The sequence below is a fragment of the Ips typographus genome, linkage group LG3, assembly GCF_016097725.1.
Source record: "Ips typographus isolate SLU linkage group LG3, UJ_Ityp_2.0, whole genome shotgun sequence".
Taxonomy (NCBI): Eukaryota; Metazoa; Arthropoda; class Insecta; order Coleoptera; family Curculionidae; genus Ips; species Ips typographus.
In genome coordinates, this window is record NC_138424.1 from 6,000,309 (window position 1) to 6,020,626 (window position 20,318).

Below are 20,318 nucleotides of genomic sequence, written 5' to 3' on the forward strand. Positions count from 1 at the left end.
TTTAACAGAAAAATCGTTTTTTGGTCATGTGAGCTTGGCTTGTTTAAGTCAATGAATGAATAAACTGTCGAATTTGTATAAGAAATATTGTATGTGTTAGATACATTCTAACCGGTCTAATAATTAAAAAGCATTTTCTTTTTTAAGTATTTAAATTTATTAATACTTTCCCATTCCAGCTTCTATGTACTTAAGAAAAAACGATGAATAACGAATTTTCTCATTGTTCTTCGAATTGAATTAGTAGAACATTACCATTGTTTTAGCTTGGCAAAATGAAATTTTGTCTCTCTTAGAATTTCACAAAACCCAAATCTGAAAAATTTTAATTACTGCCTAATAATAAATTAAAATATTGTCATAATTTAATTTCATTTGTACTATTGAATAGTCAAAAGAGTTTCAGCTATAGAAATGGATGACTAAAATTATAATACCATATTCCTAGTAAAGTTTAAATCAGGACAAATGGCGGTTACGTTTATCTGGGAGTTTTGTCTGTTTCAATATTATTTAAACTAAATTGTATTTTAAATCCTGTGTAGGACTGACATTGTTATTTAGTGTACAGGGTGCTGCATTTTCGATGGTTTTACGGGGTACAGAGAAAACGGTAATAGATAGAAAAAAAGTAGCATACGTGTTCTGATCTCTTTTTCTGAGCTGAGATGACTGGCGAAAAGTGGGCGGCGCAAACTTCTTTTGTTTCAAAGATACGGGGGATTTTCGAAAATTGGTCATTTTTGAACCTCTTCTGTATTTCAGTTGCTCTTAAAGTTATCAAAAAAGGAAGAACGGTTTCCGGTAGTAGTTTTAATGTAGAATCCAATGGCGTAGTCAGTTTTTTCTATTCCGTTTAGTTTCTGACATATGACATTAAGTTACATTTTTTTTAATGGAACATCCTATATATTTTTACGTCATTTAATTCTGTTGATTTTTACCTTTTCAACGGTGTATTACAACATTTAAGTTTGTAGAGGTTAATCCTGTTATTTTAAAAAAAGACCTTTGCTAAGCTAAAAAAGGCCAATATCTAAAATACCAAACAAAATCGGAAATAAAATAAACACATCAGAAAATTAAATATTTTTAATAAATCTTATTAAAAATATAAGTTACAAACAGTTCTACCGTCACTTTAATAAGAAAAGTGGCCATTTCTATTTTCTACTATTTTTAAGGTAAAAGTTGAAAAAACTGTTTATAAACGACATGTAACATGTTAATATGAACATAGCCAAATTTTGCTTCGACTGTGGGCATTTTTATACATATTATTTAGCACTTTTTTATTAAGGAAACGCTTTTTTTCTAATTACCAAGATTAACGTTTACAAACATATGTTTTAATACACCGTTGAAAAAGTAAAAATCATCAGAATTATGTCAGAAATTAAACGTAATAGAAAAAAACTGACTACGCCATTGGATTCTACGTCAAAACTTCTACCGTAAACCGTTTTTCCTTTTTTGATAACTTTAATAACAAATGAAATACAGAGAGGGTTCCAAAATGACCAATTTTCAAAAGCCCCCCGTATCTTTGAAACAAAAAAAGTTTGCGCCGCCCATTTTTCGCCAGTCATCTCAGCTCAGAAAAAGAGATCAGAACACGTATGCTACTTTTTTTCTATCTATTACCGTTTTCTCTGTACCCCGTAAAACCATCGAAAATGCAGCACCCTGTACAAATCAGAAAAATAAAAAATATTTTTATAATTTTTAACAAAAAGAGAAGACACATCAATTCAGCAAATTTTGATTAAAGTGGTCGCTCATACTATGATGTAACCACTTTCAATGATCAAATTTACCATTAATTTTAGTCACTTGAATCTAACATGTTATATGAGAACAAACCAATTCATCTGCTTTGCTACCAAATATGATGATGCTTATACAGTTTTTGGTTACTTTCACTAGAAATGAATGATTATCCGTATTGGCAAGTTATTCCTCACAACTAAACACGAATTACAATTCTCGAGTAAAATGATGAATTACACCATTAATCGGATACATCCTCAAACTACTACAAAGTAAACAATAATGATATAAATTTCCGCCTAAATTGAGTATGAGAAATTCTTCTTGTTGTGTTTATGCTGATGGATATAGTTTGGTGCTAAATTGCAGATGGTTTATTGTGGGTCGATGAACGAGCGAGAACGATAGATCACGTCGATTCGGTACCACCCACACTGTTTTAACGACTAAAATGGAGTTTCATGGTTTAGTACCAAGCGCACCAACTTGTGGGATTTAGACGCATCGAGGTCTGGTGCAGTACCGCAGGTTTTGATTCAGCTGTGATTTTCCGGGCTTGGACAACTAAAACGCGCTTTTTAGAAAAAAAAACTGATGTTCGCAGTTCGTCCGGCAAACAAAACGCAAATTAACGCTCATTATTTTGTCGTTACGCGATTAGTCGCTACTATATAAAAACGACAACTTGTCCTGGTGATTTTTTTGTTTCGGACTGGTAATTCGACACGGTTAGATGTTGAGCGGTAATTATGCAAAGATGGACTTCCTGCTTGGCTTTTTTCTCTTGGTAAGTGTGTACCTACTTTCGGTAAAGCAGATGCCCGCATAAAGGATATCCGTGATATTTGAGATGTCTGGAAATTAGACGTCTCAAAACCCCAGAAAAGATGTATGAAACACAATTTGTCTTACAAAAGAAGGAAATTTAAGTCTTGAGCACACTTTTATAACGGCTTTTAAAAAAGGTTACATCGCGGATGATTGATAACCGGGCGCTCGAAGGCGGTCGCATATGTGCCTTAAATGGCTTTTTTATGCACTCACTTCGAGATACCATGAATACGAATATGAGGAGGAAAAATATCGCTTTTTATAAAGCAACGTTTCGAGGGGTGCTTGATAACGGACTGCTTATCGTCAGACGATGCGGAAGAAGTTCAGAAAAGTTTCGGGAAGAAGTTCCGCCTCTTTTCATAGTTGCCTCGACTTTTAACTTCATTCGACGACAGTCGCAAAAAAAATGAACATCTTAAACAGATGGAGTTTCTTTTGCAGATTTATTCCGACTAGGGACGACAAGAACGTAAGTATTTTCAATTTCAGCTCACCAGTTTGAGCGAATTTTTGGCCAGCTTGAAATTTTGCCCTTCCTTGATTACGATATTGGGTGAGCAAAGTTTCAGGTGTGTCAAAGAAGAGCTTTGCATCTAGTCAACCCACTGGTTATAAGTGAAGACGCAAACAACTTAAAACGACAAGGAAAATACGCGTGATTCCTTTTAATTAATCTTCCGTATAGTAATTACTTGACAAGAGTGCCACAGGTTTCCACTCTGTTGGGTTCAGAACCATGGTTCATGCCTGGCTTATCAAGAAGAAAAACCGACTGTGGAGATGTGTATTTTGTGTCTGTCATGTGCTCGTCCATTTGTAACATAAAAGAAGAAATTTTAGTGAAAATCAGACTTTCTACTGTTTAAAAATTGGTTTGATTTAATTTTACTAAAATGATGTTTGTTTTTGTTTTATCTACTTGGCCTGAGAAACGTTTCCTAAGATACAGCCCACCAAATATCAATTTAAAAAATCGTTTTATAGTGTAAAACTGAACATTCAACCCTTGTGAGAGTCCAAATTTGTACTAAATAGTCAAAAAACTTGCTATTAACTACTAGGAATAGTCTGATAATTCGTTTTCTCAGACTGCCTTCCTGGTAAAAACTAAAAACAGTCCGGAAATCATGACAAAGATTGTATTGTACATGAAACTCATTTTTTGCTACTAAAAATAATCTAAAAGTTGATTTTTAAGGCTAGAACTAACTTTACTAGGACTAAAGAGAGTCCAAAAGTCTATTTTCAGGACTTTAATTGGTGTACAACTCAATTTTCTGAAACAAGACTCGAAGTAAATTAAATTTTCGGACTATGTTTCTTCTCAAGACTAATATCGTAGCATTTGGTACCAAAATTTTTTTACTTTTATTACGGAAGAAACTTCTTTGTGGAAATAGTCTTAAACTCGATTTTTCAGTCTTAAAAAGCACCAAAAACAGTCTGAATTTCTTAGAGATACTACAATTTATTGCACCTATGAATGTAGAAATTTAATAGTAAAGAAGCTAAGCTTGAAATGACATTTTCAAGACTATGGACAGTGTCCAAACTGGCTTTTAGGCCTGATAAGTCAAAAGATAGTATTGAAGCATCTTAAAGCACTAAAAACAGTCTAGATTTTTAAGAAATACTTGAATTTTTAGCACTGAGGTGTCTAGAAGTCGATTTAATAGTAAGAAAGCTTAGAATGATATTTTAAGTCTATAGAGAATGTAAAAATTGTTTTTTTAAGTTTGCTATGTCAATAACTTCGATTTTCCAAGCTGAAAGCAGTTTTGAAGCACTAAAAATAGTCCAGAATTCTAAGAAAATGAAAAGCAAAGTAAAAAATACGAAAAGTTAGTTTTCAAGACAATTTTTATGAATCTAATGTCAATGTCCTGTATTTAAAACTATTTTCAAGACTAAAATATTGAAATTTGTCTTCAAATTATGAAAACAGTTCAGATGCAAATTTTAAGCTTCTGATGTCACTTTTCATTAGTTCAGAGTCACTTTTTGGTGTTCAAGTCAATTTTTAAGGTTTAAATGTATGAATTTGTACTCAAAAATTCTAGAAAAATCAATTTTTAATACTAAAGTCTCTCGATTTGTATTAAAACTGGTTACAAACTATTTTTAAGCTTCTGAAATAATTTTTTCTCTTTTCTAAGTCAATTTTCAAAACTAAAGAATTTCAGTTTATTTGGAAACTATGAAAACTGGCTACAATAAAATTTTTTAAGCTTCTTAAGTCAATTTTTCGTTTCCAAGACAATTTTTAAGTTGGGTTGGGTTAGTTTTGGGTCTTTGAACGTAATAACTGAATTATCTCGTAAACGAAGTTTCAAATTAGAATTGTATAAGAGATAATTAATTTTTCATCGTGAACAATAAAATTAAAAGAAACTGTAATTTTTGAAAAATATCCAAAGACGTAGAAAATAAGGCAAAAACATGAAAACCATCTTCCTGTATCTACGCTTCTGGAGAATTTTGGCAAACGTCATTCATAATGAGTATTAATTTCATGAGTGCTTGTTCCAAATTTGATCCAACGGTCTGACAGTTATGACAAAAAAAACGATTTTTTAAAGTGAAATTTGAAGAACTGTATTTTCCTTAGGAAGCCTTTTTCAAAAAAATGACATAATGTATGTTAACTTATTTTTTGATGGGCTATCAAATGGTGAATTATTGACATTTAAAACTGGACCACCCTGTATAAGATATCATCATATGGGCCTGCTTGTTACAGAATTATAAATAAAAAACCAAACTATCAATGTATTATAAACACTGTATCGATAAAATGATGAAGAATAAATCATTTACCAAGTTGTTTAATTTATTGCTATTATCAATGACAATAACAATAGAAATTATTTTCTATTGTCTTTGTATTGTTCCATCTGTTTTATAATTGGTCCAAATAAGGGAGATTCACGGAAAAATCAGACGGAAACAGAGTACTTTTTGAAAAACTCATTCATGTTGCAGTTTGGGGGTAATGTGGGTAATTATCTGAAAAACTTGAATTAAAACCATTCTAGTCATTTACAGGGTGAGTGTACTACCATGTCCTATAGTTCCTTATTCATAAAAGGTTTGATAAGCAGCAAAATTTTATCAAACACATACGACGTGTTTAATATATGGATTTGCTTCAACTTAGTGGGTAAAGCCTCTTGAAGAAATTAGAAAACCTTCTTCAAGGTGGTGATTTTCAATCTCGTCATGTGCATAAACCCCACCTGCAGTTTAACCCTTTAAAATGTAGTTTGTTTGTGGAAAACTACTAATTCTTTCATATTTAGCACCACCAATAGTCCAGAAGGTGGATTATCGTGTTGGATGTAGTCCAGCCAGGTGAAGACCAATTTGACTTGGGAATTCACGTTGAAACTGGAGTAGTGCACCAACTAGTACAGCGTAGTTCTCTTTGGAGCGATTAGGCATTATGGCAACGCCTCCTAAATATCTTCCCGCAAAAATGACGGAAATGTTCATGCCACGTGCCATGAAATGATGAACAAGTAATGCAGTCACGTGATAACTGTCAAATCTGTCCGAAGAGTGTAATAACCGGGTCAAAAAAAATGACACATTCAAACTAAAAGAAGAATATGTGAAGTAGTAGTCCATTTTTTCTCAAAGTGGAGGTGTAAGTGTAAAAGTGATGGGAAAGAACACACAGCCTTCTCCACAAAAAATTTATTCAAACCCCCAAAATGTTAGAGGGGTCGCTCGACATATGTTTCGGGCACATAAGTACCCATCTTCAGGAACCCATATGACAAGGTGAAACTTTAGTTTACTTTAGTTTTAGTGTTTTCTCCATAATAAGATTTTTTAAACTTCTTTAAGTACGACAGTAATGTTTGGCCTTACGGCATATTAATTTTAAACTTGGGTCTTGCTGTCTCCCCTTTAAAGAAAGATAGCCGGCGTTTCACTTTGTCATATGGGCTCCTGAAGATGGGTACTTATGTGCCCGAAACATATGTCGAGCGACCCCTCTAACAATTTGGGGGTTTGAATAAATTTTTTGTGGAGAAGGCTGTGTGTTCTTTCCCATCACTTTTAAAAGAAGAATATTAAAGAAAAAAACACAAAACTTTCTAAGAAAATAGCGTAGATAACAAAAGGATGTTTGTAGACTTCAGCCATCATATTTGTTTCAAATTTTGACGTTTGACAGATTTGTTGAACAGCCATATTGTACTGCCTAACCCATATTCGATTGAAAGGATAAAAATCAATTGTGATGATCACCTTGATTTTTAAACATAAAACCACGTGATTATCAGTTGTTACGTTATTTTAGTAGTTTGTTCGCTGGCAAGACTATAAAGGGTATAAAGCACAGTAATAAACACGGTATGTACTAATTTCTGTTACTTTTTTAGTACATTTTTTCATTATTGTGCCAAACATATTATTTGACAAGCCATGGTTACTGGAAAACGCTGCCATTTTCAAACCAGGAACATACATTTTAAGTATATAAAAGAGAACAAGAAGTATGATTAAATCAATGAGTGGAAAAACAGTATAATCCAAAATCAAACTTTGTGGGGAAACTGTATACAGTGTGTCCCAAATTGGTTCTAAGTCCCCATTTAACCGACTCTGTAGCTCTTACAGTTTTCGAGATCCCAATACATGTAAAACCAATTTGGGAACACATGTATGTTACCATAAATACAGAAAAGGTATAAAGGATGATGTTATGTATAAGAATATGAATAAGAATTTATGAAATCTCTATCAAATTCCGTTAAGCCTAAAAAACATTATTTTGGGTTATACGGTTTTCCACTCATCAATTCAATTACTATAAAGCAGTCAAACAGGTTACATTTAGTCAAATCTGAATTTTGGCTTGAAATATAGTCATAGTATCCATATTGTTGGTTTATTAGAATCAGCTGTATAGGTTCAGTTTAACTTCTCTCTGATGGTTTATACACTAAAATTAGCACTAACTTCAGCTTCAGATTAACGTTTAACTATAACTTATGCAAATGACCTAATGTGCCCATTAACAAGATCTTCTATTCTAAATGGACTTTGTTTTGGCTAAATGAACATGTTAGTATAATTATGGCAAATCTTTTGTCTTAGTTTTAACACAAATTAAGACACACTCTAATTTGCTAGTAAATCTACTCGAGTCAGTCCAATTTGTTGGTTAATCTGTTGCTTCCAGCTTGCGAGAACAATACGCCATCCTGACTAAAAAGCGTTAAACGGTCTAAATACCAAGATGACGCAATCAAAGAAACATCAAAGCTTCGCCGTTATTCTTTTGTGTTCTATTTTCCATTGTTTTTCGCCACTCTACCATTAATCAACCACGGCCCGTCGACGATCGTTCAAATTGTTTTCAGTGTCGTATCGCCAGTGATTATTTCCTCCCTTTTCCTTTCTATTCCCGATTGATCCAGTTTCCCAGAAAATTGAAGATTTTTTTTTGTTTGCTTGATTTGACAGTTGAATCAGAAAGATCAAATCATGGAAAAACTAGATAGATAGTAATTAACGACTACCTAATAATAGAAAATAGTGATAAGTCACGATAATTTTTAAGTGACTCACCAACAGAACCGTTTAATCTAATAATTAATACGATTCGTAGGTGGCGGAGTAAATAATTTTTTATTGTTGGCTCGCGTTTAATGTTAATAAAACTTGTTGTTTAAGGCGTTAGTCATTTGTTTTTAACAGTAAGAGAACCTACAGGCTAGCAGTAGCTACCTTATTATCAACTGCGTAGCTTTTACGTTAAATTGAATAATATGGCAACATTGATGTAAGTTCCTACTTCAGAACGTATAAATAATTACTATGTTTTTCTTTTTATTTCTTAGGTACTTTTTACAATAGAGAACAAAATCAACGAAGGATGTCGAGAAAGATAAAGAAGCCTGCCAACACCGGATGCGGAATTCCCCCCAATGACAATAATGCTCTTGTCGCTACGCTTGAACTTTGTTTTTCCTGTGTTTTATACTAGGTGAGCAAAGATTCAGGTGTGTCGGCAGAGCTAAAACTACAAGGATTAATCACGATCAAGTTGCATTCAAACTAAATTTATATCTTATATACATTTTTATTATCACAGTGAAAATATACAGAAGAAACTATAAATATATACTGAAAATCAAACAAATATCAGGATGACGTCGTCTCAGCCGGAAAAAATTGCATTGATGCCACACTGTTTCTTGAAAATGTTTTGCTAAAAAGGTAAATTTCAACACAGTAGGTAGTTTGTGATTGGTCATGAATCTATCAAATCACAAACAATACGAACAATGCTGCAATTTACGCAAATGCTGATGTCTTGACTGTCTGAAAATGTTGACAGAAATTTTTATGACGTCTTCCTAATTTTGCTGCATTTTCCGTATACAAACATTTTTTCGTTTAATGATAATGGGCACTGTAGCAACTAGGATAGTTTTGTAATCGACTAAAATGTTTCGGTGCAAGAAAAATCTCAACTCTCGGACTATAGCGAAGCAGAGCGAATGTAAACGTTTTTTCTTTGGATAAAACCTTAATATGAGCAATAACTGTCAAACTACGTCATCGGGATGTCACATCCGCTCTGCTCGCGCCATGGAGCGTCAAAACGAACACAGCCACGCCACAATCTGTTTGTAGGCAGAAGACCTAATATCAGTTTCACTATAGTCAAAAAGTAAATGTCAGGGTTGTCAAATCAACCAAATTTGATACTCACTTCTATCACGGTTTCTATTGATATGATGTGATTTTCTTTTCTAGTAATTTAGTTAGCCAAAACGTAAATTAGCCTAAATTAACATTGTACAGTTTGACAACACTGTTTATATTTTTATACCAATTTTATATAATTTTTTTTAGATCAAAGCTAATTCAAATAAATATTGATTTATAACAAATAATCACGTTTTAGAAGATTAACACAAATGTTCTTAGGAATTTTACTAAGTTGCGATTTATAATTTAACATGCACCTGTATGCCTAGTCTATTTACAACTGTACCCAATAATTTTTATTTAAAACGCATATACAAAAATGTAAAAATAAACATTTATGAATTGATACAATCTACGCGTGTTTACTTCAGACTTTCTCACTAAATCGTTTTGATCATTGGTATGTGTTCCAAGGTAAATATACTAATTTTTCTGGATTAATAAAATACTCTTCAGACCTCTTTCTCCAAATTTTTGGCATTTTACGGAAGAATTTGGTTCCACTTTTTGCTTGAATCATTCAACTATACACTAAGTAAAATTTATAAATTAAATAAATAGGTACACTCTACGTCTATATCTAAAAGATACAACTACAACATCGCAAAACAAAAATACAACTTATCTCATATAGGAAGCTTTTTTTAAATGTACCATTTTAAATCATCAAAATATTTAAATATGAAACGACCAGTAGATTTATAGTTTTACTAATAATTTTGTAATCCACTGATGTGCCCGGTGATCCAAATCCATACTGCTTTGAGGTAACAGAAATTATGAAGAATCGCAGGAAAATATTTTCAAGTTCTAAAAATAACCACCAGAGGACGTAACTGCCATCTTAAATTTGGTGGTGGAATTTGGATCATGTTGTCCCCTGCCGGAGTAATATTGAACTAAATTAACTATATTTTGGTTGATTCTTATTGCTCTTTTCATCGATACCAAATTTGTTAAAATCGGTCAAACCGTTAAGAAGTTAAAGCGGGTTATTACAAAAACAATTTGAACCACGCCCACCATCTTTGTTTTTGAACTAACTGAAATTTTTGTTTAACGAAAATGAGAGATAAGCTGGTTCTTTTTAAAAATATGAAAAACAGTTTATTATGCAAAATGTATGGAAAATGCAATTTTAAAATTTAAGATCGCAGTTGCGCCCTCCGGTGGTCATTTTTACAACTTGAAAATATTTTCCAGCCTTCATGGCTAATTTGCCCATTATTTTTTTTACCTTAAAAGTCATACGACAAACGTTTCCCAAGATATGGCAGAGGAACAGTCTTATTGAATCACCCGGTACGTACGTCCATTTGAATACTTTAATATGTCCATGGTTTCGACATAATAACAATAATTAAAAGCAGACGAGTAGGGTAATAAGATACTGCAGAGCGCAAAAAAATTGCATTTTCTTTCTTACAATTGATTTTGTTTAAACAGAACTGGTCTTAAATTTAGCTTCACGGTGTAAAATTTACTATCCTTATAAAGTCAAATTAAAGCATTTTTGTCCCACATTACTCCTCCATGCCCTCTGGAAGCACCCTTAAAAATTTAGCCGAACCAGCAGCCATTCTCAAAAATCAGATCAAAATACATAAAACCCTTCCTTTAGGCCTTTACCACACTTCGCATTTCTTGACAGGATTCATTTTGGAGCCGGGTTTACACTGGAAAACTTCCGCAAACTCCTTCAGGTTGCTTACCGCTCCAGTTACGCGTAATGGTGAAGGAGAATGAGCGTCTTTTTCGATTTCTAAATTGGTTAACTGTTTATTGGTGGTTGAACACCATACCTATGACAAAAAAAAATTGTTTGTTCAATAATTACTGACAATACAAATTGAGGAAAACAAAGCTGATATAAAACAGGAAAAAGTATAGAAAAAATTTTACCTGAGCAAAACTAACAAAAAATAATTGTTTATGGTTTAAAGGTACGCCGGGTAAACGTTTCGGTTCAGGTTTATCCTTCATCAAATCCAAATAAGCATGGAAAGCAGCCTTTAGTCCGCCATTGTCGGCAATATTTTCGCCCAAAGTTTGGTTTCCATTTATATGAAGTCCGTCGATTTCGTACTTATCTAAAAGTAAGAAAAAATGTTTTTAATTTTGGAAAAATACCATAAAAGGTAATTTATAGAGAAATCTTGACTTTAAAAGAAATTGTATTAACCACAACAAAGAGAAACTAAATCAAAAGTCGGATATACCTATAAGGTACATGGTGGTATTCCCTAAGAAACGTTTATAATAAGTAAAGTTAGGTTTTTAAGGGTAAGATTGATAGAAAATTGAGTTTAAGAAGTTTTCAAAATTTTGGACCATTTTTTATTATCTTATTTTCCTATTAGCGTTTCAAGATAAGATATAGTCCCTCTGGTGATCAGTTTTGAAAACAGTTTCGGGCATTCCAGCTGTCATTTCTCCGTTTGTTTACGTTGATTTTGGTTAGGAATTTAGAACGGTCCTTTCAATTTTTTTGAAAAATTTTAAATTGCTTTTTTTGTACTTATTTTACCTAATTTAAGGTCCTTTGGTATAAATATGTCGTTTGCTGTGCATTGGAACCCTCCTGGAGCAAAATAAAAAATTGCCAAAATTGCACTTTTTGCAAAAATTGCATTTTTTCAATTTTTGGATGATTGTAACTTTTTTATTTTAACTCTTATAGATTAGATAAAAAATACTACAAAATGAGCCAAAACTGGCCTCTCTAGCTCTTCATATTACCGAGATATTTACATTCAAAAAGTAGTAGGTACCCCCCATTTTTTTGAAAAATGAAAAAGTGGTTTTTTTGTACTTATTTTACCTAATTTAAGGTTCTTTGGTATAAATATGCCCTTTGCTATGCATTGGAACCCTTATAGAACAAAAAAAAAAATTTGCTAAAACTGCACTTTTGACAAAAATTCAATTTTTTTGAAAATGTGCTTTTGGATTTGGGATATTTCTTCAAATAAAGTTAGAAATAAATAAAAACACAAAATCAAATTTTTTGTTTTTTTCGGATCGGATATCATCGGAAGTACTCGGAAAATCAAGATTTTTAAAACCGCAGAAAAATTGACAGTGTCATATAAATATTTATAATGTTAGGTTAGGAATAAAAATAAATTAAATAGAATAAACGATAGATGTACATACACTTCAAGTTTTTGTATTGGAATTAAACCGATCTTAACAAAACAGCAGTTTTAAAAGAAAACGTAAAATAAACAGTTTTTTTTGTGTCAATAATTGACATATATGACGAGAGATTGACAGTTGATACTGAAAGTTGACATCTTCTATGTCAATTATAAATTTGAGCAAATAAAAATCAGCAATTTCATCATGAATTCAATGATAATGAGAAGAGATAACCATTACAAATCAATGGGTTTGTCGTTTCAAGTTAAGATCGCAGCGCCAGTTGAACTAAAATCGGGCAACCCATTCCTAACCTAACATTATAAATAATATGACACTGTCACTTGATATTTATGAAACCAGTGCTATTTTTTTAACCAAAATCAAGGTAAACAAATGGAGAAATGACAGCTGGAATTCCCGAAACTGTTTTCAAAACTGATCACCAGAGGGAGTATCTCTTATCTTGAAACGCCAATAGACGAACATTGAAGAATCTTGTATATGACATGTGTCAGTTTGCCTAAGTGATCTGACGTAATAATTTGACAGTGGTCACAAGATTTAAACTAATCACTCTGTATACCACTTAACCCTCCAGACAGCTCCACACAGGCAGCATTTGCGCGAATCTCAGCACAGTGACTAGTTTATGATTGGTAAAAAAAGCAACTTTCAGCTTGCTGTTTTTTCTTGACCAATCTCAAACTGTGCTGTGATTTAAGAAAATACCGCACATGTGGACTTACCTTTAAGGCTCTTATGTGATACTGTTACTTTGACACATATGTAACAAACCCACAAAATTTAGATATTTTTACTTACTATACTGTTTGACAACACATTCAGCTCTTTCCTTAAAATTGGCCACCGTCTTATTATTCCACCAATGATTGAGGTTACCGTCCTTATCGTACTGCCGCCCCTGGTCGTCAAAAGCGTGCGTAAGCTCGTGCCCCATAACCACGCCCATGGCCCCGTAATTCAACGAGGGCGGATACGACAAATTGTAAAAAGGACTCTGCAGAATACCGGCCGGGAACACCATCTGGTTCTTGGTCAGGGTATAATAAGCGTTCACCGTTGACGGTACCATACCTGAAAGTTTTTTTCATGCCATTTTTAACATTTTTTTTATATCGTACTGTCTTACTCCAGGTGGTTTTGTTAACGGGTTCGTTGATTCTTTCCAGTTCTCTCTTGAAGTTGTAGGCGTTGATGTTGACGTTGTTGTCGAAATAGGTGTCCGGCCTTATAGTGAGATTTTCGAATATTTCGTCCAAATGGTGGACGTCTTTAATGAATTCCGGATATCCTATACAAACAAATACAGCTATTAAGACAGATAACACTCAAGTAAAGTAATATTTTACAATTAGATTATTTAAGATTAAGATCTAATCTGATTCTCCTAATTCTGTTGCAAAACCCAAGCAAATTGGTAAAAAAAACAACAATGAAACGGAAATTGTGAAAGCCAAAACCAGATCAGGTAGACCAAAGGCAGACATTGACGGTGACGTGGGTTTGAATGTTTTAATCGTACAAGATAAGCCAAAGTAATCTCTTAGGAGGCAGTTCAATTTAAATTACCATATATGAGTCATCAAATTACCTTTACTTTTCTTATTAACTACATAACATGTATGTTTTGTATCTTTTATTTTTAACAACTTTAGTGTAAGTAATGTAGAATGATATTTACCAATCATATCAGAGATGGCATCCGCCTTTTCTTCAGCCACTTTCCTAGTTTGATCATCCATCCACTGTAGATTTTTAAAATTCTTCTTGAAAGCGTTACGCACATTGTAGATCATGGCCTCGGCTTGCTCCTTTGACTCGGGATTGAACACTTCCCTGACAAATAGGGCGCCAATAGCAAAACCTGCAATTTTCCTATTAACCAAAATTTGATGGCCTGAAGTTGGAACGTACCTAAAGCATTGTTGGTGTCCTGGATGCAGTAGCGCCATTGGGGCTCATCACTGCCGTCCGTACCCAGGAGCGCCACCCGTAGGCCTTTGTAAGCATCACGGAAACTTTTCGAGAGGCACAGGGTGAATCCTTTTACGGTTTGCCAGACGAGATAGTTATTAAGCACTCTAAAATAAATAATTTTTGCTTCAATTCAGTTAATTGGTATTCAGAGCTGTCGGTAGTTGAATTACTTTAATTGGAAAATGTAGTTCAATTAATTTTAAGTAATTGAACTACTGTAATTAGATTACTTTTCAAAAACAATAATTGTAATTGATTTTTCAATTACTCAGAAAAAGTAGTTGTAATTGGTAATTGATTTTACGATTTGTTCTGTAATTGAAGCACTTTGAAAGTAGTTGAATTACTTTCAGAGTAATTGAACTACTTTCAGAGTAGTTGAATTACAAATAATGTTAAAGTAATGGAACTACTTGTTTTTGAGGTTAGATACGATTGTTGTGTTTTGCGCGGTCGAGAAGTAGCGGTTTACTGAACCGGGTTCAGAGCGGCGTTTTGGTTGGGTAAATGAAAAAATAGAAAAAAGTTAGAAAGTTGCGATTTTTGCTGCCTGGTGTAGTATTTTGTTCTCTTCATTTTAACATTAAACAACGCTATAGGTTACATTCAATTTTTTTGAGTTAGGCGGTAAAATAATATTTCTTTGTAAAAAGCGCCACCTGTGGACGAAAGAAAACAACTTTAAATAATTATTTATGGAGCATCTAATAGAAAAAAACCTGCTCTTTTCAATGGTGCCAAACTTAATGTTCTACGACAAAAGGTTTCGAAGTTATCGCAGTTTTTTTAAAGCAACTTTTGATTTACCCCCACCACTTTAAGTCAACAAATGGAGAAAAAAGGTTTTAATCAAAGTTGTTGCTAGTAAACGTAGCTTCCGTTTGCAAGTATTTTCAAAGTACCATTATATTTGAAATTTTGGAGATATGCACTTTTTTTAAGTTAAAGTTGTTAGTACGCCCTCTTGAGGACATTTCCTGAAACTGAAAATATTTTCTAGCGATTCTTTTGGCCCCTTTTTATAACAAAATATTTTTTTTTCAAAGCTCTACGATTAACCGTTAAGTCAAAAAAGCCGAGTGCCACTCTTATTTGGACACCCTGTGCATTTACTACTGCCAATAAATAAATGACTTTTTAGTAGTTCAATTACATTTGAGTAATTTGATTACATTTGAGTAGTTCAACTACATTTTATCAGTAATTGAATTAATGCCAGTAGTTGAACTACCGTAATTGTCTATTAATTCAACTACTTTACTGAAGTAATTGGTAGTTCAACTACATTTTAAAAACATTGACTAATTGTAATTCAACTACTTTCACGAATTTGAGAGTAGTTGGTAATTGTAATTTAATTACTTTTTTTGAGTAATTGCGACAGCTTTGTTGGTATTAAACTTTTTGAAACTTACATTTTTCCTTTATTAGTACTTTCATATTCTTTGATCAGCGAGGTCAAGTTACTCAAATAATCAATGGCATACACCACAACAGGTTGCTTGGAGGTGATTTTTTTCTGCACTATCCTCAGAATATTTCCAAAGAATTGCGTCCAGTCTATCTGTAAATCAAATTTCCAGACACGCTAATACAAGAAGAAATACAACGGTACAACTTACAAAACCGGCTTTATCCTGTAGTTCTGCCAAAGTCATCTGATGATACGACGCCTCTTCATCCCTTCTCCGATCGGAAGGAGTCGTAATATTAGCTAAACGTGTTTCAAAGTCGATTACAGCTTGCATTTGGTCGCGGGTGGCATTTGGTTCGCCACCAAGTAGAACCCCAACTTTGGTCATATATTCCAAGTAAGCTTTGAGGATGTTTAGATGAGCGTCAGTTTTGTTTAGATAATTATCTCGGGTAGGAAGAGCCAATCCGCTTTGGTCTACTTGCAGCACATGTCTTGAAGAATTCTTGTCGTCTTCACCAACACTAAATGAAAACAACGCCCCCACGCTGTATTTTGCTTGAACTAATTGTAGGGTATTTTGTAAGCTCCAATCTACAAAATAGTTCTCCTTTTACCTAACTATGTGACATAGAGGTGAAAAATTACTTACTAGTAGGATTGAACTCCTTAGGATTGGTAATATTCCAACCACCCAACTTTTGAATCAGCTCTAACATTGGTTTAGATCCCAACGTTTCCACAGTGTCGTTCACATCCAAACACGACTCGTAGTACATCTTGGCCTTTTCTTCCGCCTTGGATTTGAAACTACTCCGAGGTTGCTCTAACAATCTTAGCTATACTACAACGAATACAGAGAACGTATAAAAATCAACTCACCAAGAACATGTTTGATGACTAAATAGTTTTGATTCTCCAATTTCATGAAGGTTCCCCAGTTGTTCTTGCCTTCAGGAGCGGGATTAGCATTGATCCATCCGTTACAAGAATAGGAGTAAAAATCTTCGCAGGGATCAACCGAAAAGTCCAAAGAGTCCAGTATACGGCTAGCTAGGTGGACGCAGGATGAATTCAGGCATGGTTGTTCATCTTTCAGTTTGGACCCCATTTGCTACAATAGTTTTGATTGTTCATAGGACAAAATGTTAAAAAACCGTGAGGGTAGTTGGTGATTGATCAAGTAAAAGAAAGCTGTTTTTGTAAACATGTGAATTTTGCAACTTTTTTTTAATCCATTAAACATACCAGTCATACCTTTGAAGCTGAAAATAACAAATTACCTGAAAGAAAAGTGGTCAGAAACAGGCGAAATTTGAAGATATTTTTAAAACTATAACAGATTAATGACTATCGTTTTCCAACTAACCTTGATTTTGAAAACATACACGTTTAAATAAAGCATTAAACTCTAATTTTACTCTTTTGGGAATTATAAAGTCTGACGAAGTAAAAAATAATAAATTCCTGATTTTCAAAATTGTCAATTCTAGATTTTCATTAAGAAAGAACTAACTAACTACTAACTAACTAACTTCTACTTACTTTAACTTCATTCAGGTGATTCTCCAGCACGTTGATAACGACTGAAAGCACTATAATCACCATAAGTAGAAATCCTCCTAAAAACAGGAGGATCCGTTCCAAAGTGGACCTGACTTCCCATAGTTTAGCACCTGGATGGTAACGAATGTGTGTGGCGCTGGTACTAATGCCTGCGCAGTGTTTTGTAAAACCAAAAAGTAGTAACAAAATGATTGACGTACCTTCGGTTAATTGGACACTGTTAATACTGTCGTCGTCGCCAAAATCTGCGTTAGTGTAACGTGTCATCTGGAAAGATACAACTTTGGTTAGTCTTAAAAAACACATAAATCCAAGCGGTCTTAAACTAATAAACAATTTTAGACGCAAATAGGTTTATTAGAAATATTTCTAGAAAGTTTTAGTTGTAATTAGTATGTCTAGTGATTGACCTAAAACTGAGTAACAATAATCAATAAGTGGAACTGTACTGTACTATTATTTAAATGCAATTAACTATATGTCATCCACTCTACCCGTATAATTACCACATGAGGCTTTCAGGACAAGTAGGATTTAAACGTAAATTTAGGCAAATAAAAAAAAAAATGACTTACATTATTGGCGTTTCCAAACCATCGTAAATTCCTCAAAAAACTCATTTCGAGAGAGGCTAGAGCCACCGTTGAGGGTCGCTTATTGAGTACTGAACAAGTCTAAAAATACTAACTGAATGTCTAAACAAAACCTGACATGGTTATACGTAAGTGCGCGTTTTGATCGCAGGGAATATAATCTCTCTTATCATCAATCTGATGTGTTTTGTATAATTCAAACATTTACATATGAGTGAAAATTAACTCCACTATAACCCATTAATTTATGCACCTAATATTAAACAATGCCACCAACAATAAATAAACTAAACTACATGTATGTGAGCGACCAATAATTAAATAAACGAAATGGGTTAATAAAGAATTTAACCGTAAACATGTGTGTGTGTTTGCGTGTATTATGTAGATGGACAAATACATGACACATTATGGATACAGTGACGTCAGCAGTAACTATATATGCAATTAGACAATCGGACGTGTACGTCAGAATTGAAAGTTCAGCGAAAAACCGCAAATTTTGCCGATATTTTGATACTTTATCATGACGGTAGCTCTCAATTAGTTACTGCATTACTCGTGGTAAATATAATTATTTTCAAGGACACAAATTGCGCTTCTTTCCTCCGTATCGATCTGTTTCACTAGATTAAACCGGTTTCTCGTGGAAAAAACGACGCCAATATTGGATTTGTTTTGACTCAAATCCCGAAGGAATAGGAATAGAAACGTTATCTGCTCATGAAGGTGAATGCGCTGATACCAATGGTTGTACAGGGTGATTCAAAAGTACAATATAATATTTGAGGAAAACAAAAGAAGAGTTTGTGTGAAAAATTTTTGGTCCACTAGTAAAGCGAAAATCAAAAAAAGACGCCTCAGCTGGGTTACCAAAGAATTTATTTCATTTACTCATGTCTCTTCATTTACTCAATTCCAAATAGAACGACTCTCCTGAGTTCAAAAAATCTCTCAAGTTTCTAATTGTGATTGGCCTGTATTTACATGTAAATTTAAGAAAAAATACATTACTCATTACTCAACAGTTGAAGAAAGATTAAAATTACTTAAACGACAAGAAAAACACGAAAACATTCTTAATTAAGAGAACAGAACTATCACTTCTTTGTACTGGGTACCCAAAATAATAGAAAACTTTAAAACAAACTTATACCATAAATTTGATTGACTTTTGACACGTTTCCTCTTAAATTACTTACTTGTTCTTGTTTGTCTTGCAAAATAACTTGCGAGTCACACTTTACCATAATTCCCATTATTTTTTTTTAAGATGATGAGTAAAAAACACCAATTTATTATTAGGGCCGTGTCACTTGTTTATCGTTTTATGACAAAATCGTTTCAAATTACTTCATTGTTATGACTTGTTAACGCTCTCCATCACTGTACACAAACCACTGACCCATACAGCTTCGCTGTTGATCGAGAGGTAATTGGTTGTTGAATGAAAAATTTAGGATCAGAGTGCTAAATCTGTGCTTTAATGCATGTTTGTTGGACTGATGTTATTGTTGAACTAAAATGCTGCTGACATCACATTAACATGGATTTGAAATTGTTTTATAATTAAACTGATTGAGTTACAATCTATTAATTAAAATTTGTAACATTGAACAAAGTATTGCCGACAGTATTGACTAAGAATAACTAACCATCGAACGCCACTGATGACAATTTGGCAAACTAATTTCGTCAAATCGGACGTTTAATTCGATAATTGCGATAACAAACAAGAACGACCAAATCCACTTACCTTGGCGGTCATTTTGATAAAGTAGCACAGACAACAAATAAACTCTGTGAGGACGGTGATATAAAAAACGATTTTATTTTGATGTTGTGGTGTCGACGCCCTGCGTCGCTTTTGCGGCGTCGCGGCGCCTTCAATTTACGAAGGGACGATTATCGAATCGGAACCGACAAATGATTTTTTCTTAAATGATAATGTTACACGTGTTTCAGTAATAAAAGCAATACATTTTTTCTCTTGAAATTAAAACAGTAATTGTAACAAAATAATATTGCTTTATTGATAACAGTTTATCCCCGGAACTTTTATCCATCAATTTGTGCTGTGGGACCAATGTTCCTTATCTAGCGGAAACACCTTCGTTTTTTTATTGATTGTAATGAACACACAACCCATATAATATATTTAGCAAATTAAACTTTTTTGTGTAATTATGTAAACTGCTAGCAAAATTAAACAATTACTTCTTTTCCTGTTAAATTAAAAGGTAAAAATTCAAATATTCAAAAAAGTG

The 20,318-nt window shown here is 33.4% G+C and overlaps 1 protein-coding gene across 5 annotated transcripts; it reads right to left on the reverse strand.

The window, feature by feature from the left end:
- Positions 1–8,681: 8,681 nt before the first annotated feature.
- On the reverse strand, positions 8,682–19,922 carry Nep3 (M13 family metallopeptidase neprilysin 3). Of its 5 annotated transcripts, XR_014177758.1 has the most exons (14): positions 19,254–19,642; positions 17,659–17,725; positions 17,438–17,607; positions 16,775–17,006; positions 16,545–16,718; positions 16,101–16,486; positions 15,894–16,042; positions 14,416–14,582; positions 14,183–14,365; positions 13,631–13,792; positions 13,303–13,575; positions 11,239–11,426; positions 10,336–11,138; positions 8,682–10,261 (listed from the first exon to the last, which is right to left on the reverse strand). XR_014177758.1 is itself a non-coding variant. In XM_081976368.1 (13 exons), exons 1-13 carry the CDS (start codon positions 19,817–19,819, stop codon positions 10,962–10,964), a joined length of 2,340 nt encoding a protein of 779 aa, XP_081832494.1. In that variant the 5' UTR covers positions 19,820–19,922; the 3' UTR covers positions 8,682–10,961. The 5 variants fall into 5 exon arrangements, 4 of the variants coding, with proteins under 4 accessions (XP_081832494.1, XP_081832492.1, XP_081832493.1 ...); XM_081976368.1 differs by lacking the exon at positions 19,254–19,642 and adding an exon at positions 19,808–19,922 and having other exon boundaries at positions 8,682–11,138; XM_081976366.1 differs by having other exon boundaries at positions 8,682–11,138.
- Positions 19,923–20,318: the final 396 nt, after the last annotated feature.

Excerpts from the sequence above, each read along its gene's own strand:
- Nep3 (XM_081976366.1), bottom strand. The coding sequence starts at position 19,310 with ATGGGAATTATGGTAAAGTGTGACTCGCAAGTTATTTTGCAAGACAAA. Across the intron at positions 17,726-19,253 it reads TGCAAGACAAACAAGAACAA|ATGACACGTTACACTAACGC; the intron begins GTAAGTAATTTA and ends GTATCTTTCCAG. Across the intron at positions 13,793-14,182 it reads TGCCATCTCTGATATGATTG|GATATCCGGAATTCATTAAA; the intron begins GTAAATATCATT and ends TTGTTTGTATAG.